Raw genomic sequence first — 17,172 nt, forward strand, 5'->3', positions numbered from 1 at the left:
ATACTCATATATTGAATTACAAAGTAAATGTTTATCTTTTGAACTTCATAATTGCAACATCGACATAACATTTGTAACTCGTTACTAGATTATGTAGTGAACATATGTTTGATTTCACACCTAGAAAACTATGTTTAATCACATGAGTTTAAGGAAGTAGACGTACGAACTTGTTTCGTAGTTGAAAGGAAATTAAAAGGATTGATGGTCCGATTTTCATTGAAGATCATAAGGTTGAACATATCTTAACCTATATACGGAATCAAGGTAGAACCGATCCTAGATTATGTTGGGAGTCAAGGTAGAACTGAATCCTTCCTATATTGGGAGTCAAGGTAAAACTAAATCCTACCTATATTGGGAGTCAAGGTAGACCCGATCCTAACTTGTTGTAGGAGTCATGGTATAAATGGTCCCAATAGGAAAAATCGATTTCTATAAGTCACTACAATTTAGGTTTCGTGTGGTTTAGAAATTGGGTTTGCAAAATAGGAAAGTTCAAGATGTCGACATAGTGAGTAATTCGAATACGTGCTGAAATCTTATTTCTTAATTGTTCAAACATATTCCTTCATACTCAAGTTGAGATCGCAAACCAAAATAAGTAGAGAATCTTTTTGAGATTTTCGAAATTAATATGTTTTATTTTACCAGCAATCGATATATATCTCTGGAAAGATATTTTTGTTAAGTGCTAGTTAATATTGAGTTGTCCATGAAGATTTTAGTTATACAATTGGATATTGGTTGGAATGTATTAAACCAAATTTAGGTGCTTAATTGCATATTTCAAGAATAACTTCGTTTATGGAAAATCCTTGGTGTCCAAATTACCTTGGTCTATAAATAATGAAGTTTATTCTTCTTACAAACTTATCTGAGCCAGGCAAACTTCATCTTTGTTGTTTCTGGTGTAGCCGACTATTAGCACTCTTGTAATACTATGTTGGAAAGGAGAGTAACCTAATAAGCGAAATCTCTTACGTCCACTAGTTTAAAGACTTCTTTGGGATCAAGAAGCATCTACTAGTACTGTTGGTGGGAAACTAGATTTGCATTGTTATTTTAGTTTTCGATTATTGATTTGATCGACTAACGGTTGTTAGCTCTTGACTGCACCTAGTTTGATTAATCTTGTGAGTTTACCCTTCTGACATAAGGTCACTCAAACTAGATCAAAGGATTAACATTTACTTGTGATTGTCCGTTGTTAACAGACTTTGCTCTGTGCTAATCAATCATAAGTCAGGAATCAAGTTTGTTATTGTGCAAGTACATAAGACTATTAAAGATTGAAGACAAGAAGATTTTTCTTATTGGTTTTGTATCTTCGTGATTTGCTTCGTGGACAAACTTGATCGGCTGGGATCCGACTAGATCTATTTTATTTTTTGATAGACTTCTTATTGACTGGTCGTATTTAGATCGACAAACTAACATTTGGTGGTACACTTCCGTGTCTGAATCTGGTAGTTATTTTTGACTCGATCTGTTTAACTTATTTAATACATATATTGGAAGATCTAAAACCCGACAAAATGAGTTTAATTGATTTTTAACAAAAAATCCTTTGTCACACTCAACAAACATATCTCTGATTGATTTCCTAAGATAGGAGAGTGGTTACCGAACAGATTAGTCCTTTAGTGTTTTGAAAACGATCGGAAACATTGAGTGCTTATAGTCTTCAGAGAGACTGAAGCAACTTAAGATAGTGGACTCTATCTTAGAAATCGTGTGTATTGGCCAGATTGGTTGTAGGCGCATGGATACTGGGGAAACTAGGTAACTAGGGGTATTTTACTTGGTCTCGACTATACAAAGTTGGTAGTGTCTTTATATAGCGGCTTAATTTTGAGAGTATTTCAAAACTGGAATAGGTTCTGGGATTTTTTCTACATTTGTGGTTTCCTCGTTAACAAAACCGTTGTGTCTGTGTGCTTTTACTAATTCCACATGAAAAGTTTTTAAATTATAAAAGTATATCCCTACTTTTATGCTTGAAGGCCATTAGAATCGAAAAAAATTGTGGTGTACTTGTTACTCTCGTAATTTCAAATATCAATATGTTTTACCTTTTGGAACCTTCGCCTGTTTCTCTTCTTCTTTCGTTGTCTCCTCATTCATTTTTATTTTTGTTTCTTCATTTTTGAATATGTTTTCAAACAAAAAATTGTTAGCATTCCCAATTAGACATAGTATATTAACAATCGACAAAGTATCATATTGAAATTTTACTGTAACATGTTTTCACATCATTTAAATTTTGTGAATATGTACTGAAATGTATACTGAATGAGAAACAAAGTAAATAGAATATGCTTACTACTACTATGATGAGCAATAAGTGATTTAACAATTACAGAATATCTATTTTTTCATTTCGATCACGTGTAATTGTAAATCATAACAAAATTATGGATTTGATCAATGGAAGTAGGGAACAATATCTGGAAACAACGTTTTAAAAATCAATTTGACAACAAAATGAAAAACAATGAATCGAACTAATATGATACAAAATCAAACCCTAATTCGACAGAAAATCATAAGAAACTAAACATGCATCAAGTTTTTCTGAAATGAAGAACTTATTTCAAAATCAAACCCTAACAAATCAAAAACAAACATGTTACAAACTTATTTTTAAAAACAAAATCATCAATAAATCATATATTATTTTTCATTTGATCTTCGATTTTAATCTGTTGAAGAACACAGTTTATGTAACCTGATTTTTTGCTGGATCTGTTTTTGATGATTTTCGTCTTGATTTTGATCTTTAAAGGTTATCACTAACTTCAATTTTGCTTATTCAAGCTTTAGTTTCTCGACCGATCTGTTTTTTTTTTTGTTTTTTTTTTCTTCAGTGTCTTCAAGGATCGTGTTGGAGAGAGAGAAGAAACCATTTTGAACGTTCCAGTGAATGAATAATTGAGTAGCTGACAATACAGTTTATGAGATAATTTACAGGAGCGGCAATTTTGTAATATATTATTCTGCAATCCCTAACTTCTAAAAGCCAGGGGTATAAAAAGGGAATGGGTATTTGTGAAGACCTTCAATAGTGGGGGTATTTAATTAATATTCCCTGTATAAAGCCATGTTCTCACTTAAATCCAATTGTGAGTCTAAATGTTGATAGAAGATCCATTTCCCACCTGCCACTTGCCATAATTTTGAGTCATTTGTATACCATAAGTTAAAATGTGCCAAATCCAACTAGAATTCTTGTTAACCGGAGGAGGTTCATGTTTTAAATCATGATAAGAAAAAGAAAAATTTTGGACTTAACTAACGTCATCCAAGGTTCAAAACCATTTTAAATAATCAAATTCAAAGCAAGTTTCGCTAACACAACCGAGTTGTAATGGGTTAGTTATTTTAAACATAAACCTCCAAGAATTTTAGGCATAAAAATTTTATTCCAAGAAATAAAATGTCTTTTGTTATGATTAGGAGAACTATTCCATCAATAGCTTATCTACAACTTACTCACGAGCCGAATAGTTGTATCTGGAATTTTTAGAACTTGCGTATGATAAAGACTTGTAGCACTCAAAACTAAATTAAATTGAGTAGTTTTACCAAACTGGTTAATAATCTTGCTATTCCAACATTGAAGTTTTGCAGTCATATGATCCGTAACGGGTTGGGAATTCTTAGTGGTTGACCCGTGCATAAGAAGAGGAATACTCAGATATTTTTTGCCTACTTCCTGTTGGAAAACGATTAATAAAAAATAAATTTTTAAAGTTTTAAAAAAAATTATAATTTATTGTATTCTTTTGTGAATGAAACTTATCAGTCCCACATTGTGGAGTTTCCAATTTTTAGTAGTTTTAAGAAACTATATAAACCTTTTAGTCCCACATCGGGGAGTTTTTCTTTTTAAGTTGTATTTGTCAATTATATAAACAAATTCACTACTCTTGTAACATCTATGGGAAAGGGGTTGCTCTATATTTAGAGGGACCCCTAAGGGAAAAAGCTTTTTTATTGTTTTCGAAGTGTTCGAGATTTTCCTTTATGGTTTTTTCGGAGTTTCCAAGCTCAAGTTGAGCATCTACTACATATGCTAGTAGTAGGTGTAGTAGGGTGTTTTATCCTGGAGATATCCGTCCTGTGAGGGCTATAACATCACTCTTGAGTGTATCCGGGCGCTAATATCTTAAGGGAAACGTGTTGAACACGTGACTCACTCTGTTTTTCCAAAGTTTTGCCTTGTTGTTGTTGCGGAGATATGGGGAGCTCGTCCGTTTCATAAAATCGACCACTTCCATTATAAAGGAGCTAAGTATCAATAGCTTTTGCTTATTTGATTTTTCCTTGTTTTTGATTATTGCACCCAACAATCTTAAGACATTAGAAATTGTAATAATAAAAAATGGTTGGTTGGTTTGTGAATCATGGATGTTAATTGTGGAGTGAAAAACAAAAACGAATTTTTGGTCAGTTGTAGAATTTCGAGTTTATCTCTTAACCTAGAAGGAACTTAGATGAACCCTTTTGACAAAACGTAGTAGACATCCTTATAGTTACCTACATAAAATTTAAGAATTTTTGGAGTTGTAAAAGTATTTTTTTGATATTTTACAAAACATAGAAACGTTCCTGAAAAATTCTGACGGGCATAATTTTGTTGTTAACTAAAGTAGTTTTTATGGGGTAACCATGAGTTTTTTGATATGGTGGTTCAAACGAAGTTTATAAATCTAGATTTTATCTTCAAAACTCATATTTTATCTGAACTAAGGTTTTTGAGATGTGGTGTATTAGGTGATTGGGAAATTACCGTGTTCGTGGTCAGAGTATAAACGAAGTTTGTGACATGAAATTGAAAAGGAACATGGCTACCAGGCGCATGTGGATGAACACAAGTCTTCCAAAGCTGACAAAGGCGAGAACATCAAACACAAATCTAAGCGTAGTCTTCATAAGAAAGGTATGTTTCGAAAAACTGAATCCGACATTTCTTTAATTAAGGGTGATAATTATGTTTGTAAAATTCCTGGTCATATGGCAGTAAAGTGTAGACAACATAAAACCTTAATAAGTAGAAAGTTAATGCTAATTTAGTTGAAACAAATTAGAACGAGTTCATTGACATGATGTCGGAAGTTATTTCAATAACCAATGTGAGAGACTGGTGGCCGGACTCTGGAGCCACTAAGTATGTTTGTTGAAACATAGACATGTTCACCTCTTATCAGAGGATAAGGGATGTCGAGAAACTCTATGAGTAACTCAGCTGCGACAGAGGTTGCATAAAAGGGAAAGGTCGAGCATAAGCTCATATCTGTAATATTCTCACACTGAATGAAGTTTTCATGTTCTGAGCATATGAAAGAATCTTGTATCTTGTTCTCTTGAAGATGGTAAAAGATTGGAGATATTAATTAAATGTGGAAAACTTGTTATAACTAAGGGCATTGATTTTTTAGGCAACAGTTATAGGACTTAGGGTCTATATAAGTTTAAAGGAAAATCTGATGAAGTGAACATAATTGATTCTTGTGCTTTCTTTTGTGTGTCTTTGAATGTTTTGCATGGTAAACTTGGAACCATAAAATTATAAGTCAATGTATAAACTGCCTAGCATAGGCTACGTACCCAAATTTAGTTAGGATCTTGAATACAAAAGTGAAATGAATATGCTATAAAATCTTTTAACACAAATTTTCAGAGTAATTCTAAGCCCTTAGAATGAATTCAGTTAGGCCTAGTTGACATGAGTTCAACCCAAAACCACTATGGTAATAGATGGTTTATAACTTTCGTGGATGATTGTACGAGGTACTATCTTGTATACTTTCTTAGGGATAAGGATGATGCCTTAGAAGCCTTAAGATGTATAAACTTGAAGTTCAAAACCAATTAGAAGCCTTGAACATAACAACTGTATCCTTAAGAAGATGATAATTGCCATGTTGATTAGTTCAGGATTACCTGCGGGCTTGTGGGGGGAGGCAGTCCTCTTAACTAGTATATCCTGAATATAGTACCCTTAAGGATCAGATGAAACTCCATATGATTTATGGAAAGGTAGATGACCTTCTTATGAATGCGTCAAAGTGTGAGGGTGTTTGACTAAGATTGTCACTCCTCTTCCTAAAAGAACTAGATAGAAACCAAAAATGTTGATTGTTTCTTCATATAGGGTATGCTGAGTATACTCTACATATAGATTTTTGGATGTGTTCTGATTTTTCATACTTTGGTGTGATTTTTCTGACTTTGTTGTGAATACTATTACATAATCTAAGGATGCTGAGTTCCTTGAACATGTTTATTCTTAAACTTGTACCTCATTAGAGATGTGTTGTTGATCCCCTAAATTTATTTTCAAATAGTCAGAACTGATCTTAAAGGAAGATGAAGTTAAGGTTGAGCCTAAGAGAAGTAAAACAATTAGACTTGAGACTTCTTATGAAGCCGACTTCATAACATGCCTAGCTTAGTCTAAGCCCTGGACTTGTAAAAAAGCTTTGATATCTGCTGTAACCCCATTCTGGTAAGAAGCTTCATTTAGTGAAATGAACTCAGTCCATCGGAACCTGACTTGGGAGGTTTCTAGTTTACCTCCAGAGAGTAAGACCATGAGATGTAAATGAGTCTTTAAGAGGAAACATTAGGTATATGGAACTGTGAAAAATATTAGGCTAAGTTGGTAGCTAAAGGCTATAAACTAAAAGAAGGTGTATATTTCCTTGATTCTTATTCACATGTGACGAGATTTACTTCCGTTGAGATGCTAATTGTTATTGCTGTCATAAACAAATTAGAGATACATCAGATGGATGTTAAGACATTTTCTAAAATCGTGAATTAGATAAAGAAATTTACATAGACCAACCTGAGGACTTTGTAGTGAAAGGTTATGATGACAAAGTTTGTAAGTTGAACAAAATTTTGTATGGTTTATAAAATAAGCACGTAAACAGTGACATGGAAAATTTGATCATGTGATAATGTGTAGTGGATTTAAGTTAATGAATCTGACAAGTATATTTACAAGTAACTTGTTAAGGATGCCTGTGTGATTGTATGCTTGTATGTTGATGATATGCTTATACTTGATACAAACATAGATGTGATTAATTCCACTAAAAACATGCGCTGAATGAGAACGTTGACTTGAAAGACTTAGGCCCTGTTGATGTAATCTTAGGGATGAGGATTAGAAAATAATCTAACATATGTAGTCTTAGTCATTCTCATTATTTGAATTTGTGCTTAAGAGATACAATCAGTGTGATTGTAAGCCTGCTTGTACTCCGTACGATTATTCTTGTAGACTCAAGAAAAAAGGGTAATGGAGTATCTTAACTTGAATACTCAAGAGTTATAGGATGTCTGATGAATTTAATGAACTGTAAGAGTCCAGACATTGCCTATATTGTGAGTAAGTTAAGTAGATATAATTGTAGTCCAGAGCAATAGCATTCAGATGCACTGAGTAGAGTATTATGGTACCTAAAATACTCTATTACCTTTTTTGATTTATGAAAGGTATCTTGCTGTCCTTGAGGGACTTTGTGATGTAAACTGGATAGTTGACTCAGAGGAGTCTAAGTCTACGAGTGGATATGTTTCACTCTAGCATGAGGGTTTGTTTTGGAAGATTTACAAACAAACATATATTGCTCAATTCATTATGGAATCTGAGAGTATTGAGTTAGATAAAGCACGAGAGGGGGCCGAGTGCCTAAGATGCTTTTTAGAAGACATTCCTCTCTGGCATAGGCCTGTGCCAGCTATATCTATACATTGTGTTAGCCAAGCTATAATAGCTAAAGCTGAAAATAACTAATCTCAATCGGCGTTATTTCCATTGATTGGATAAAGTCCAAGGAGAATATCGCGCAACCTTTGACGAAAAGTTTATCCCAAGAGATAGTTAGAAATGCATCGAGGGGGAAGGGGCTTAAGCTCATAAATTAAACTTGCCATGAAGGATACTCAACCTTGCTGACTGGAGATCCCAAGATCAAGGTTTCGAATGAGACAACTAATTTGTGGTGGGTAAAGGTAAACACTATCAGAGAATTTTATTCTCTGTCCCTTCCCTATGGTGTAGACGTGATAGTGTGACTGCATGTGAATGATGACTTTTAAAAAGTCTTAATGAGTTCTATAGTTTCAATTTAAGATTGAAGTGGGGTGTAGCAGTAACACTCGTTATGGAAAATCACCTATCTGAATGAGGAAGTGGGTCCGCTTCCTATGAGAATATGAGCTTTGATTCTCTGGAGCATTCTGAGAAACAGGATATGTCCAGGGCCAAATTGGACAAAACGGCACGAGCTTGCAGCAACCTTGGAGATATCACCTGTGGTTGTTATCGCGAATTACATGGAATACTAGCAGTTCAAGACATAGTTCACTGTCTCTAGCAAGTAATTCCGTTAATATCTCACTAAGCAAAGGTTCAAGACCTCATGGACACCTCTGTCTAAAATGGTATTTCCTGCGCTTTTTATGTGATTTCCGTTTTGATGGTTTTGGTATTACTGGAACTTAGGACCTAAAGTTCACTAAGGGTTCACTAGTTCATGCTTTTTCACTATGGTGAAAGATACCTATAGTCTCACCATGTGAGAACTAAAGATGAAATCTCTCAATACTATTATGATTTGTGCAATCCATAGTATGACCTTGGGGTCAACACACTTTTGTGTGAGGGAGAGGACGTCGAAATGACGAGTATGATTTCAACACTTGCGCGATCGGTCTGTTTGGATCGTGAGATTGGGATGTTGATTTACCAAGATCTATCTGTGTTTTCATGTTTTATTGAGTTTTCATTCATGTGGGGGATTGTTGGAAAACGATTAATAAAAAATAATTTTTTAAAGTTTTAATAAAAATTATAATTTATTGTTTTCTTTTGTGAATGAAACTTATTAGTCCCACGTTGTGGAGTTTCCAATTTTTAATAGTTTTAAGAAACTATATAAACCTTTTAGTCCCACATCGGGGAGTTTTTCTTCTTAAGTTGTATTTGTCAATTATATAAACAAATTCACTACTTTTGTAAAATCTATGGGAAATGGGTTGCTCTATATTTAGAGGGACCCCTAAGGGAAAAACTTTTTATATTGTTTTCTTAAGTGTTCGAGATTTTCCTTTATGGTTTTTTCGGAGTTTCCAAACTCAAGTTGAGCATCTACTACATATGCTAGTAATCGGTGTAGTAGGGTGTTTTAATCCTGGAGATATCCGTCCTGTGACGGCTATAACATCACTCTTGAGTGTAGCCGGACGCTAATGTCTTAAGGGCAATGTGTTGAACACGTGACTCACTCTGTTTTTCCAAAGTTTTTCCTTGTTGATGTTGCGGAGATATGGGGAGCTCGTCCGTTTCATAAAATCGATCATTTCCATTATAAAGAGCTAATTATTAACTTTGAGAGCTGAAAAAACATTTTTAGTGAAAAAATTATAAATTCCTACTGGTTAACAACTTGACCAAAAGCATCACTAAACTGTTTAAGAATATTGGGAAAGCTTCTAAGATGGGCAGGAGTGGTTTCTAAGAGAAATAAAAAATCGTCATCCAAAAATAAGTGATTCACATGAGGACTGTTTTTCGCACTTCTAATCAGTTTCAGTTTACTCCGTAGAATTTGAGTTTGATTAATTCAAAAAATCTCCCATAACAAGAAAGAGAGAAGGTGATCACGTTGGCGGATCCCTCGAATAGAAGTAAAAGAAGCAGTAGGATCACCACTGATCAGTAAGAAAATTCTAATTATCATGGCACACTGTTGAATCAGTTGAACCCGGTCCTGATGAGATGAAAAAAACAAGTTAGAAGAAAAATGTCAAATAAAAAAGATCATTCTAATTTGCCTAGCGTTTTTAGGGGCCACTCAAAAGGAATTAGGGGCCAACGATAAAACAAGAAAGGTCACCCAATCCTAATTTGTGCTCACCCCTTATCTCCCATATTTCGTAATGACAAAATTACCCTTCGATATTCGGTAGTTTGAGCAGGATTCGGGTGATAAAAAAAATTGAGGGATTTTTTTTCTTTTTTTTGCTTTTTCGAACTTTGGTACAACCATAATCGGTAGTAAAGTGTGTTACTTTAACTTCCGAATGTATATTGGTCCCAAAATGAGATTTTTCCAAAATCCTTTAATTTTCGACTTTGGTACAACCATAATCGGTAGTAAAGTGTGTTACTTTAACTTCCGAATGTATATTTGTCCCAAAATAATATTTTTCCAAAATCCTTAAATTTTCGAACTTTGGTACAACCATAATCGGTAGTAAATTGTGTTACTTTAGCCTCCGAATATATTCATTTTTTGAATCTTAGTACTACCATAATCGGTAGTAAATTTAACTTCCGAATGTATATTGTCCCCAAAATGAGATTTTGCCAAAATCCTAAAATTTTCGAACTTTGGTACTACCATAATCGGTAGTAAAGTGTGTTACTTTAACCTCCGAATATACTAAATTTTCGAATTTTAGCACTACCATAATCGGTAGTAAATTTAACTTCCGAACGTATATTGGCCCCAAAATGAGATTTTGCCAAAATCCTAAAATTTTCGAACTTTGGTACTACCATAATCGGTAGTAAAGTGTGTTACTTTAACCTCCGAATATACTCAATTTTCGAACTTTTAGCACTACCATAATCGGTAGTAAATTTGATTCCGAATGTATATTGGCCCCAAAATGTGATTTTGCAAAATCTTAAAATTTTCGAATTTTGGTACTACCATAATCGGTAGTAAAGTGTGTTACTTTAACCTCCGAATATATTCAATTTTCGAATATTAGTACTACCATAATCGGTAGTAAATTTGACTTCCGAATGTATATTGGCCCCAAAATATCCCTGCGTTTTTAGGGGCCACTCAAAAGGAATTAGGGCCACCTTTTTATTCCCATCCATTGAAGGAGGTTAAGGGATGTCTTAAAATTAAAAAATTGTCTATATTGTCATTCACCTTTATACTAAATCTAAACCTATATCCTTTATTTTCATAATCATATCATTCCACTTCTTCTTCTCTTTTCCACCCATTGAAATTTTTTTCCATCATTTTAATTTTGATTGAAAACAAAGATCATCGATCAAACAAATGTTATGATTGATTGTTTAAAATTAAAACCCAAAATTCATTAACCTTAAAGTTGAAACTTAGAACATAAAAAAAAAGGAGTTCAACAAACAAAACGAATAGATGATAGTAGTTGTGATTCAAAATTAGGATTTGATTACTTGAAATCAAAAATTTGATCCGAAAATTTTCTTGGATTTACAGTAGCAGAAACATAATCGGTAGATAACTATCTATTTTACCTACCGATTATGGTTGATGTTCTTGGATTTACACTAGCAGAAACATAATCGGTAGATAATAATCTACTTTACCTACCGATTATGGTTGATGTTCTTCGTTTCTTAAGAACATCAACCATAATCGATAGGTAAATTGATCGATATCTACCGATTATTCTTGATTCTAAAAAATTAAATTTCTCTGTACAAAAAGTTACGCACAATCAATAGATAATGAACACCATTAACTACCGATTGTGAAAGTAGAAAATTTTGAAACTTTTGTTAAGTTTTAAAATAAAGGATATAGGTTTAGATTTAGTATAAAGGTGAAGGACAATATAGACAATTTTTATTTTTAAGACATCCCTTAACCTCCTTCAATGGATGGGAATAAAAAAATGACCCCTAATTCCTTTTGAGTGGCCCCTAAAAACACAGGGCTAATTTGTCAAATACCTTGAACATATCTAGTTTGAGTTCATTATAGGAAGTTTTCCCTTTTTCTTTTGTGAATCATATCATGAGTCATTATAGGAAGTTTTGCCTTTTTCTTTTGTGAATCATTTCATGAGTCATGATGATAATGTCCCAAGTATCTACGGCAAACATGGGCACATTTGAGCAGGAGAAATGATGTTTGCAAATTGCAATAAATGAAGAATAACTCACCACATTAATTACACTTATTATAAAAAGTTAAAAATAAAAATAATATACTGTGTACTACAACATACAATATAAAAAGTTATACTAAAAAAAAATACCGTGTACTGCAAAAACGTCGACACGCGGTGAAAATTTGGGGTAGGAAGCGCGTTACTTGACGCGTTTACTTTATTCTCTTCTTCTTCTTCTTCTTCTTCTTCTTCTTCTTCTTCTTCACCCTCCATAATTCTTCTCCATAATTCTTCTCAAACGGACAAAGACAAGCTTGAAACAATGTCAGGATACCCACATGGATCTTCACAACCACCACCAGGAATTTACGGCTACGGTGGACCACCACCTCAACCACAACCATATGGCTATGGTGCATCACAACCACCATCTTCTCAACCTTACGGATCAGCACCGCCTTACGGTTCTTCGCAACCACCACCACCTCAACCACAACCATATGGTTACGGTGGTTCACCCCCATCATCAGGTCATCATCAACCTCAACCATATGGATCAGCAGGATCATACGGTTCTCAACCACCACCACCAACATCATCAGGATCGTACGGTTCATCAGCCTATGCACCTTACGCACCATGTGCTCCTCAATCAGATCCCCTAAAACCTCCTAAAAATAGTTACGATTCTGGAAGTGTTGGTGGTCCTGATGGACACTATCATGGAAGTAGCGGTGGTTATCACACAGCAGCATCAGCACCACCACAGCAACAACATTACGGAGCCAGCCCATTTGCTCCTTTGGCACCTTCAGCGTTTCCACCAGGGACTGATCCGAATATAGTTGCTTACTTTCAGATGGCTGATCAAGATGGTAGTGGATTGATTGATGATAAAGAATTGCAGAGAATTCTCGCTGCTTATCATCAGAATGGATTTAGTCTGAGAACTGTTCATCTTCTTATGTATCTCTTCACCAATTCCAACACTCATAAGATCGGTGAGTCTCTCTCTCTCTCAAATTAAATTAATTATTTAGGTTTTATGTTGTTCCAACTTAATTTTGAGTAAATTCTTCTGTTCTCTTGTTCCAACTAAATTTTGAGTAAATTCTTGTGTTCTTCACCATGTATATAACTAGGTCAATTTTGATCGTCTTCTTGTTTTCTCTGATGCTGTGAGAGAGAGGTGAAGAGATGGAATTCTGAACAGACATGGTCAAACAACAAAACACTGTGTCACAAAACAATTGGGTTCAGAACAATTTTCAGTGGTCCTGCAAATATTGGATTATTTAGTCCAAATAGGGGGTATAGGGTGTTTCAGTCATTAGAACCAGTCACCTTAGTAAATTCTTTGCAACTATTCTTACCTCCTGTGGACCGTTAGGGGTCACTTTGGGGACATCCAATAGAATAAAATTTTCTTAACCTTTATTTATATACCCTTTTTCAGAGTCTTTGTCTCTGCAAGTTGCCAGGTTGCCTGTCCATGTAGATTTATGGGTGGTTCTTTGGGCATCTAATTTATTTTATAATGAACAAAATTGTAGAATTAGGTGTACCTGCAATGTAGTTTAATAATGCGCAAGTTGATTAGTTAACTGAGCAAAATTGTAATCATATAAGGATTTGCTAACATACTACATTTCCTAGACTACGGATGGTTCTTCACTTCTGCTCACTCATTCGTGAAAGGGGTTATTGCATCAGAACATGCTTATTAGTGATTTCTGTGAAGTCTCTTGTAGTTGAATGCTAATAAGTGTATCTTCCTGGGTAATAAATGACATAGTTGATAATTTACGGCGTGGTTCTCCTTGGTCAGTTAAGGATTTCTAAATTTTATCATTTTTATGTTTTATTTTTTTGCTTTCTAATTTACTTATCCGTTTCATAACTTTCCAGGACCTAAAGAGTTCATTGCAGTGTACCACAGTCTTCAAAGCTGGAGGGTATGTTCAAAAACTGTTTCCTTTTAACTTTTGCATAGTGCCTTTATATTATTATTATTATTATCTGAAGTAGGTCTTGGCATGCTTTGACTTTTTGAGTTCGATCACTATATTTATGCTGTAAAATTTGCAGTTTAGGGTAGTTGATTTGATTACATAAGCCACACCAGATAAGAACTAAGGATCCTAGTTTCATTTTCATTCCAGTCCTCTAGTTGGTGTTCAGATGTATTCCTACTAATTAGTTGTAGCAGGAGAAAAAATAGAACTCTCTGCATTGTGTTCAATATTGGCGTCTGCAGGTGCAGTGAGATTAAACCAGTAACTTGGAAAATAAATTAACTTAGGGAGAATGGCGGTGGTACAGGTGCCAGGTAAATGTTTGCAATTTCTGGGATGTTCATTGTTACATAAAAGAACTTCATAGTGGTCTTCATTGTTATACTGAAAAAATGTAAACAGGAGCCATGCAATCTGAATTTATTAACGGCCACAATTTGATTTTATCGAGTCATGCAGGTTCTGATCTATATATGTCTGTCTTGTCCTTTTTTGGGTGGTAGATATTCATTGTAAACATAGATTCAGATCCGTGTGGCTCGCCTAAAGAAAATCTTGTCAGTCACTAAATTTCAGATCTCACGGTCAGAGGTTCTATATATTCTATGTTTGATACTGCTGGCATCACAGCCTTAGTTATTCGTCTAGCGTTCTCCATTGTGTACTATAAGAGAAGAAAGAATAGTTGAGATAGAAGAAATCCTAGAAAAAGTTATGTGAGAGAATCGGAAATCAGAAAAAAATAAATATCTTGCAAACATAGTTCAGAAAGTTTTGCAAGGAGGGAAATGAAAAATTGGGTTTGAGTTGCACAGATGGTGAGTATGTCTATCTATTGTCCTTTTTTGTGTGGTAGATATTCATTGTAAACATATATTAGGTTTGTGTGACTTGGCAATAGAAAATCTTGTCCAGCATTAAATTTCAGCAACAGTTATGAAAAGACCTCCCCATCTTGATAGTTTTAAAAAGTGGTCGAGCTGTGTGCCTTAAGGCAAGGTGGGTCAGCCACGCCTTTCTTTGTATGCTTCTAAAACCATGTGCCTTTTACCTAAAATTTCTACGGAAGGGCCCCCCATAGGCACTTTTTTGGTGGAAAAAATGAAATAACCTTTTTAGGTGTCTTTCAAAATTATCCTCTTATTCTTTCTTTAGTGTTACAAAACCACCATTTTTTTTTGATCCTCCATGGCAAAACCTATTTTGCCGGCTTGATTTTTTTTCTTCATGTTTCTGAGTTGTCCTTGAACATAATAGGATAATAGGTGTAATTGCTTGTGTGCCTGTTTTAGATTTTTATTTTGTCTTACTAGTACATGCTGTTGAGGCATGTTCCGCCTCGCCTCTCAAAGATAAGTGCAATGCTCTATAAAACATTGACCATCCCCAACTATGGAATATGGTACGTGTATATTGCTATGAGAGGAACATATTGTAAGGGCAAAGCAACAAGTAAACATATCTGGAACCAAACTAAATGAAGAATAGATGGATTCAAGTATGCATATTTGCTAAATGATTGAGCCTTAAAAATTTGGCAAGTATCAGTTAGTCGGAAAAAAGTGAACACTTTGTTTTCTATAGAAAGATGAAATTAGACAATAACAAATAGGAAAGAAGCTAGGAGTGAATAGAAATGTCCACATATACAATGAAAAAGTGCAGTTCACACATTACCTGATCAAGCACACCGTTATCTGCTTAGACTATATTACAGTTACATACCAATCTTTTAAGCAAAAGAAGTTGTCCTATTTATACGCTGAAAGTTAGTTATACAATTCGTCGCCAATTCTTTAGTTATTTACAATTAGAACCAGAAGAAATTGAGCTGAATGAAATTTTCACGTTTGAATCATAGTTCTCGGACATACTTGTCAAGATTGGCTGTAGCACCCGAAGTTTTGATCCAGTTGATCAGACTTTCTAGTTTTGTAACGGATGGAAAAATGATCTTCAGCTTTGTTAATGTCATAGTGCATTGCAGGTGTGTAGTTTGTAAAAAAACTGCGACGTCCCTGTTGTAGACATATCAAAACTTTTGCAGCGTGTTTAGATCTCTTTGCAAAAACCCCCATAAAAAATTTGTACATGTAACATGCTGCGCTTTTCACTATATAACATTTGGTTTTTCAGGCAATATTTGACAGATTTGATGGTGATCGAAGTGGAAAAATTGATACATTAGAGTTGCGACAGGCACTTCTAAGCCTTGGGTTTGCTGTTCCTCCGGGGGTGTTGGATCTGCTCATCTCAAAGTTTGATAAAACTGGTGGCAAAAGCAGGGCAATTGAATATGATAATTTCATTGAGTACGTCACCAATTTTAATCATTACCAATCTTGAATTTATGTACCATAGTATGCTCATTGTTAGTTTGAAATCTTTTGAATTTATTTAAGATGTGTCTTTTTTTTTGAAAGGATTATATTTAAAAATTTCACCAGTACAAGTTCAAGACAATTCTAATTCACATCTTCTTTTGATTTATTTGTTCTGTGGTAACACAGGTGCTGTTTGACTGTCAAGGTATTCACTGTTTCAATTCTTCTGTTGTGTTTTAGTAACTTTTAGTTTAGCGAAACAATCAAAAGGTTATTTGAATTTCTAATTGTTTTAATTTTTTTTGCAGGGACTCACGGATAAATTTAAGGAGAAGGATAAATCGTATACTGGGTCAGCAACTTTTACTTACGAGGCTTTTATGTTAACTGTTCTGCCTTTCCTTATTGCATAGTCTCTAACTGGAAAAGGATTTGCTTGGGAGTTGGGTCTGGTAGATATTTCCTTTTCAGCAGTACTTTAATTTGGCACATGTGGTTATAGTTTGAAGTCAAGGCTCAAGAGTGCCGCCTTGTTATTTTGTTGGGTAAATTTGGGTTTATAACTGAAGTTGACGTGGATAGTTCAATAGAGTATTGTTACTGTATAAATATCACTATCATTAAATAGTTCTGTTCTTCTGTGTTTACCATGGATTATTCACGGAGTCCTTGGAAACATGACATGATGAATGTAAGAAACTTGAATCACTGCTTTGTTTTGCAAAATCTTCTTCGGAAACAGAGTATGAATGGCGTGGTTGTTTCACCAACCATTTACAATTTCTGAGAATCAAAATGAGAAAATGATAATTGCCATGTTAATTTGATTTAGAATCATCTCATTGATTATCCGGAACTTTAAAGATAATCATTTATGGTGGTACTACTAATGATATTGTTAGGATGGA

The 17,172-nt window shown here is 34.4% G+C and overlaps 1 protein-coding gene across 1 annotated transcript; it reads left to right on the top strand.

The window, feature by feature from the left end:
- Positions 1–12,105: 12,105 nt before the first annotated feature.
- On the top strand, positions 12,106–17,044 carry LOC113325419 (probable calcium-binding protein CML49). The gene is made up of 5 exons (XM_026573625.1): positions 12,106–12,926; positions 13,834–13,880; positions 16,077–16,252; positions 16,451–16,469; positions 16,573–17,044. Exons 1-5 carry the CDS (start codon positions 12,248–12,250, stop codon positions 16,675–16,677), a joined length of 1,026 nt encoding a protein of 341 aa, XP_026429410.1. The 5' UTR covers positions 12,106–12,247; the 3' UTR covers positions 16,678–17,044.
- Positions 17,045–17,172: the final 128 nt, after the last annotated feature.

The sequence above is a fragment of the Papaver somniferum genome, chromosome 11, assembly GCF_003573695.1.
Source record: "Papaver somniferum cultivar HN1 chromosome 11, ASM357369v1, whole genome shotgun sequence".
Taxonomy (NCBI): domain Eukaryota; kingdom Viridiplantae; phylum Streptophyta; class Magnoliopsida; order Ranunculales; family Papaveraceae; genus Papaver; species Papaver somniferum.

What these genes read in the sequence shown, in the direction of transcription:
- LOC113325419 (XM_026573625.1), top strand. Translation starts at nt 12,248, where the DNA reads ATGTCAGGATACCCACATGGATCTTCACAACCACCACCAGGAATTTAC. An exon ending in TTCCAACACTCATAAGATCG is followed by an intron (nt 12,927 to 13,833) that starts GTGAGTCTCTCT and finishes ATAACTTTCCAG; the next exon opens with GACCTAAAGAGTTCATTGCA. An exon ending in ACAGTCTTCAAAGCTGGAGG is followed by an intron (nt 13,881 to 16,076) that starts GTATGTTCAAAA and finishes TTGGTTTTTCAG; the next exon opens with GCAATATTTGACAGATTTGA.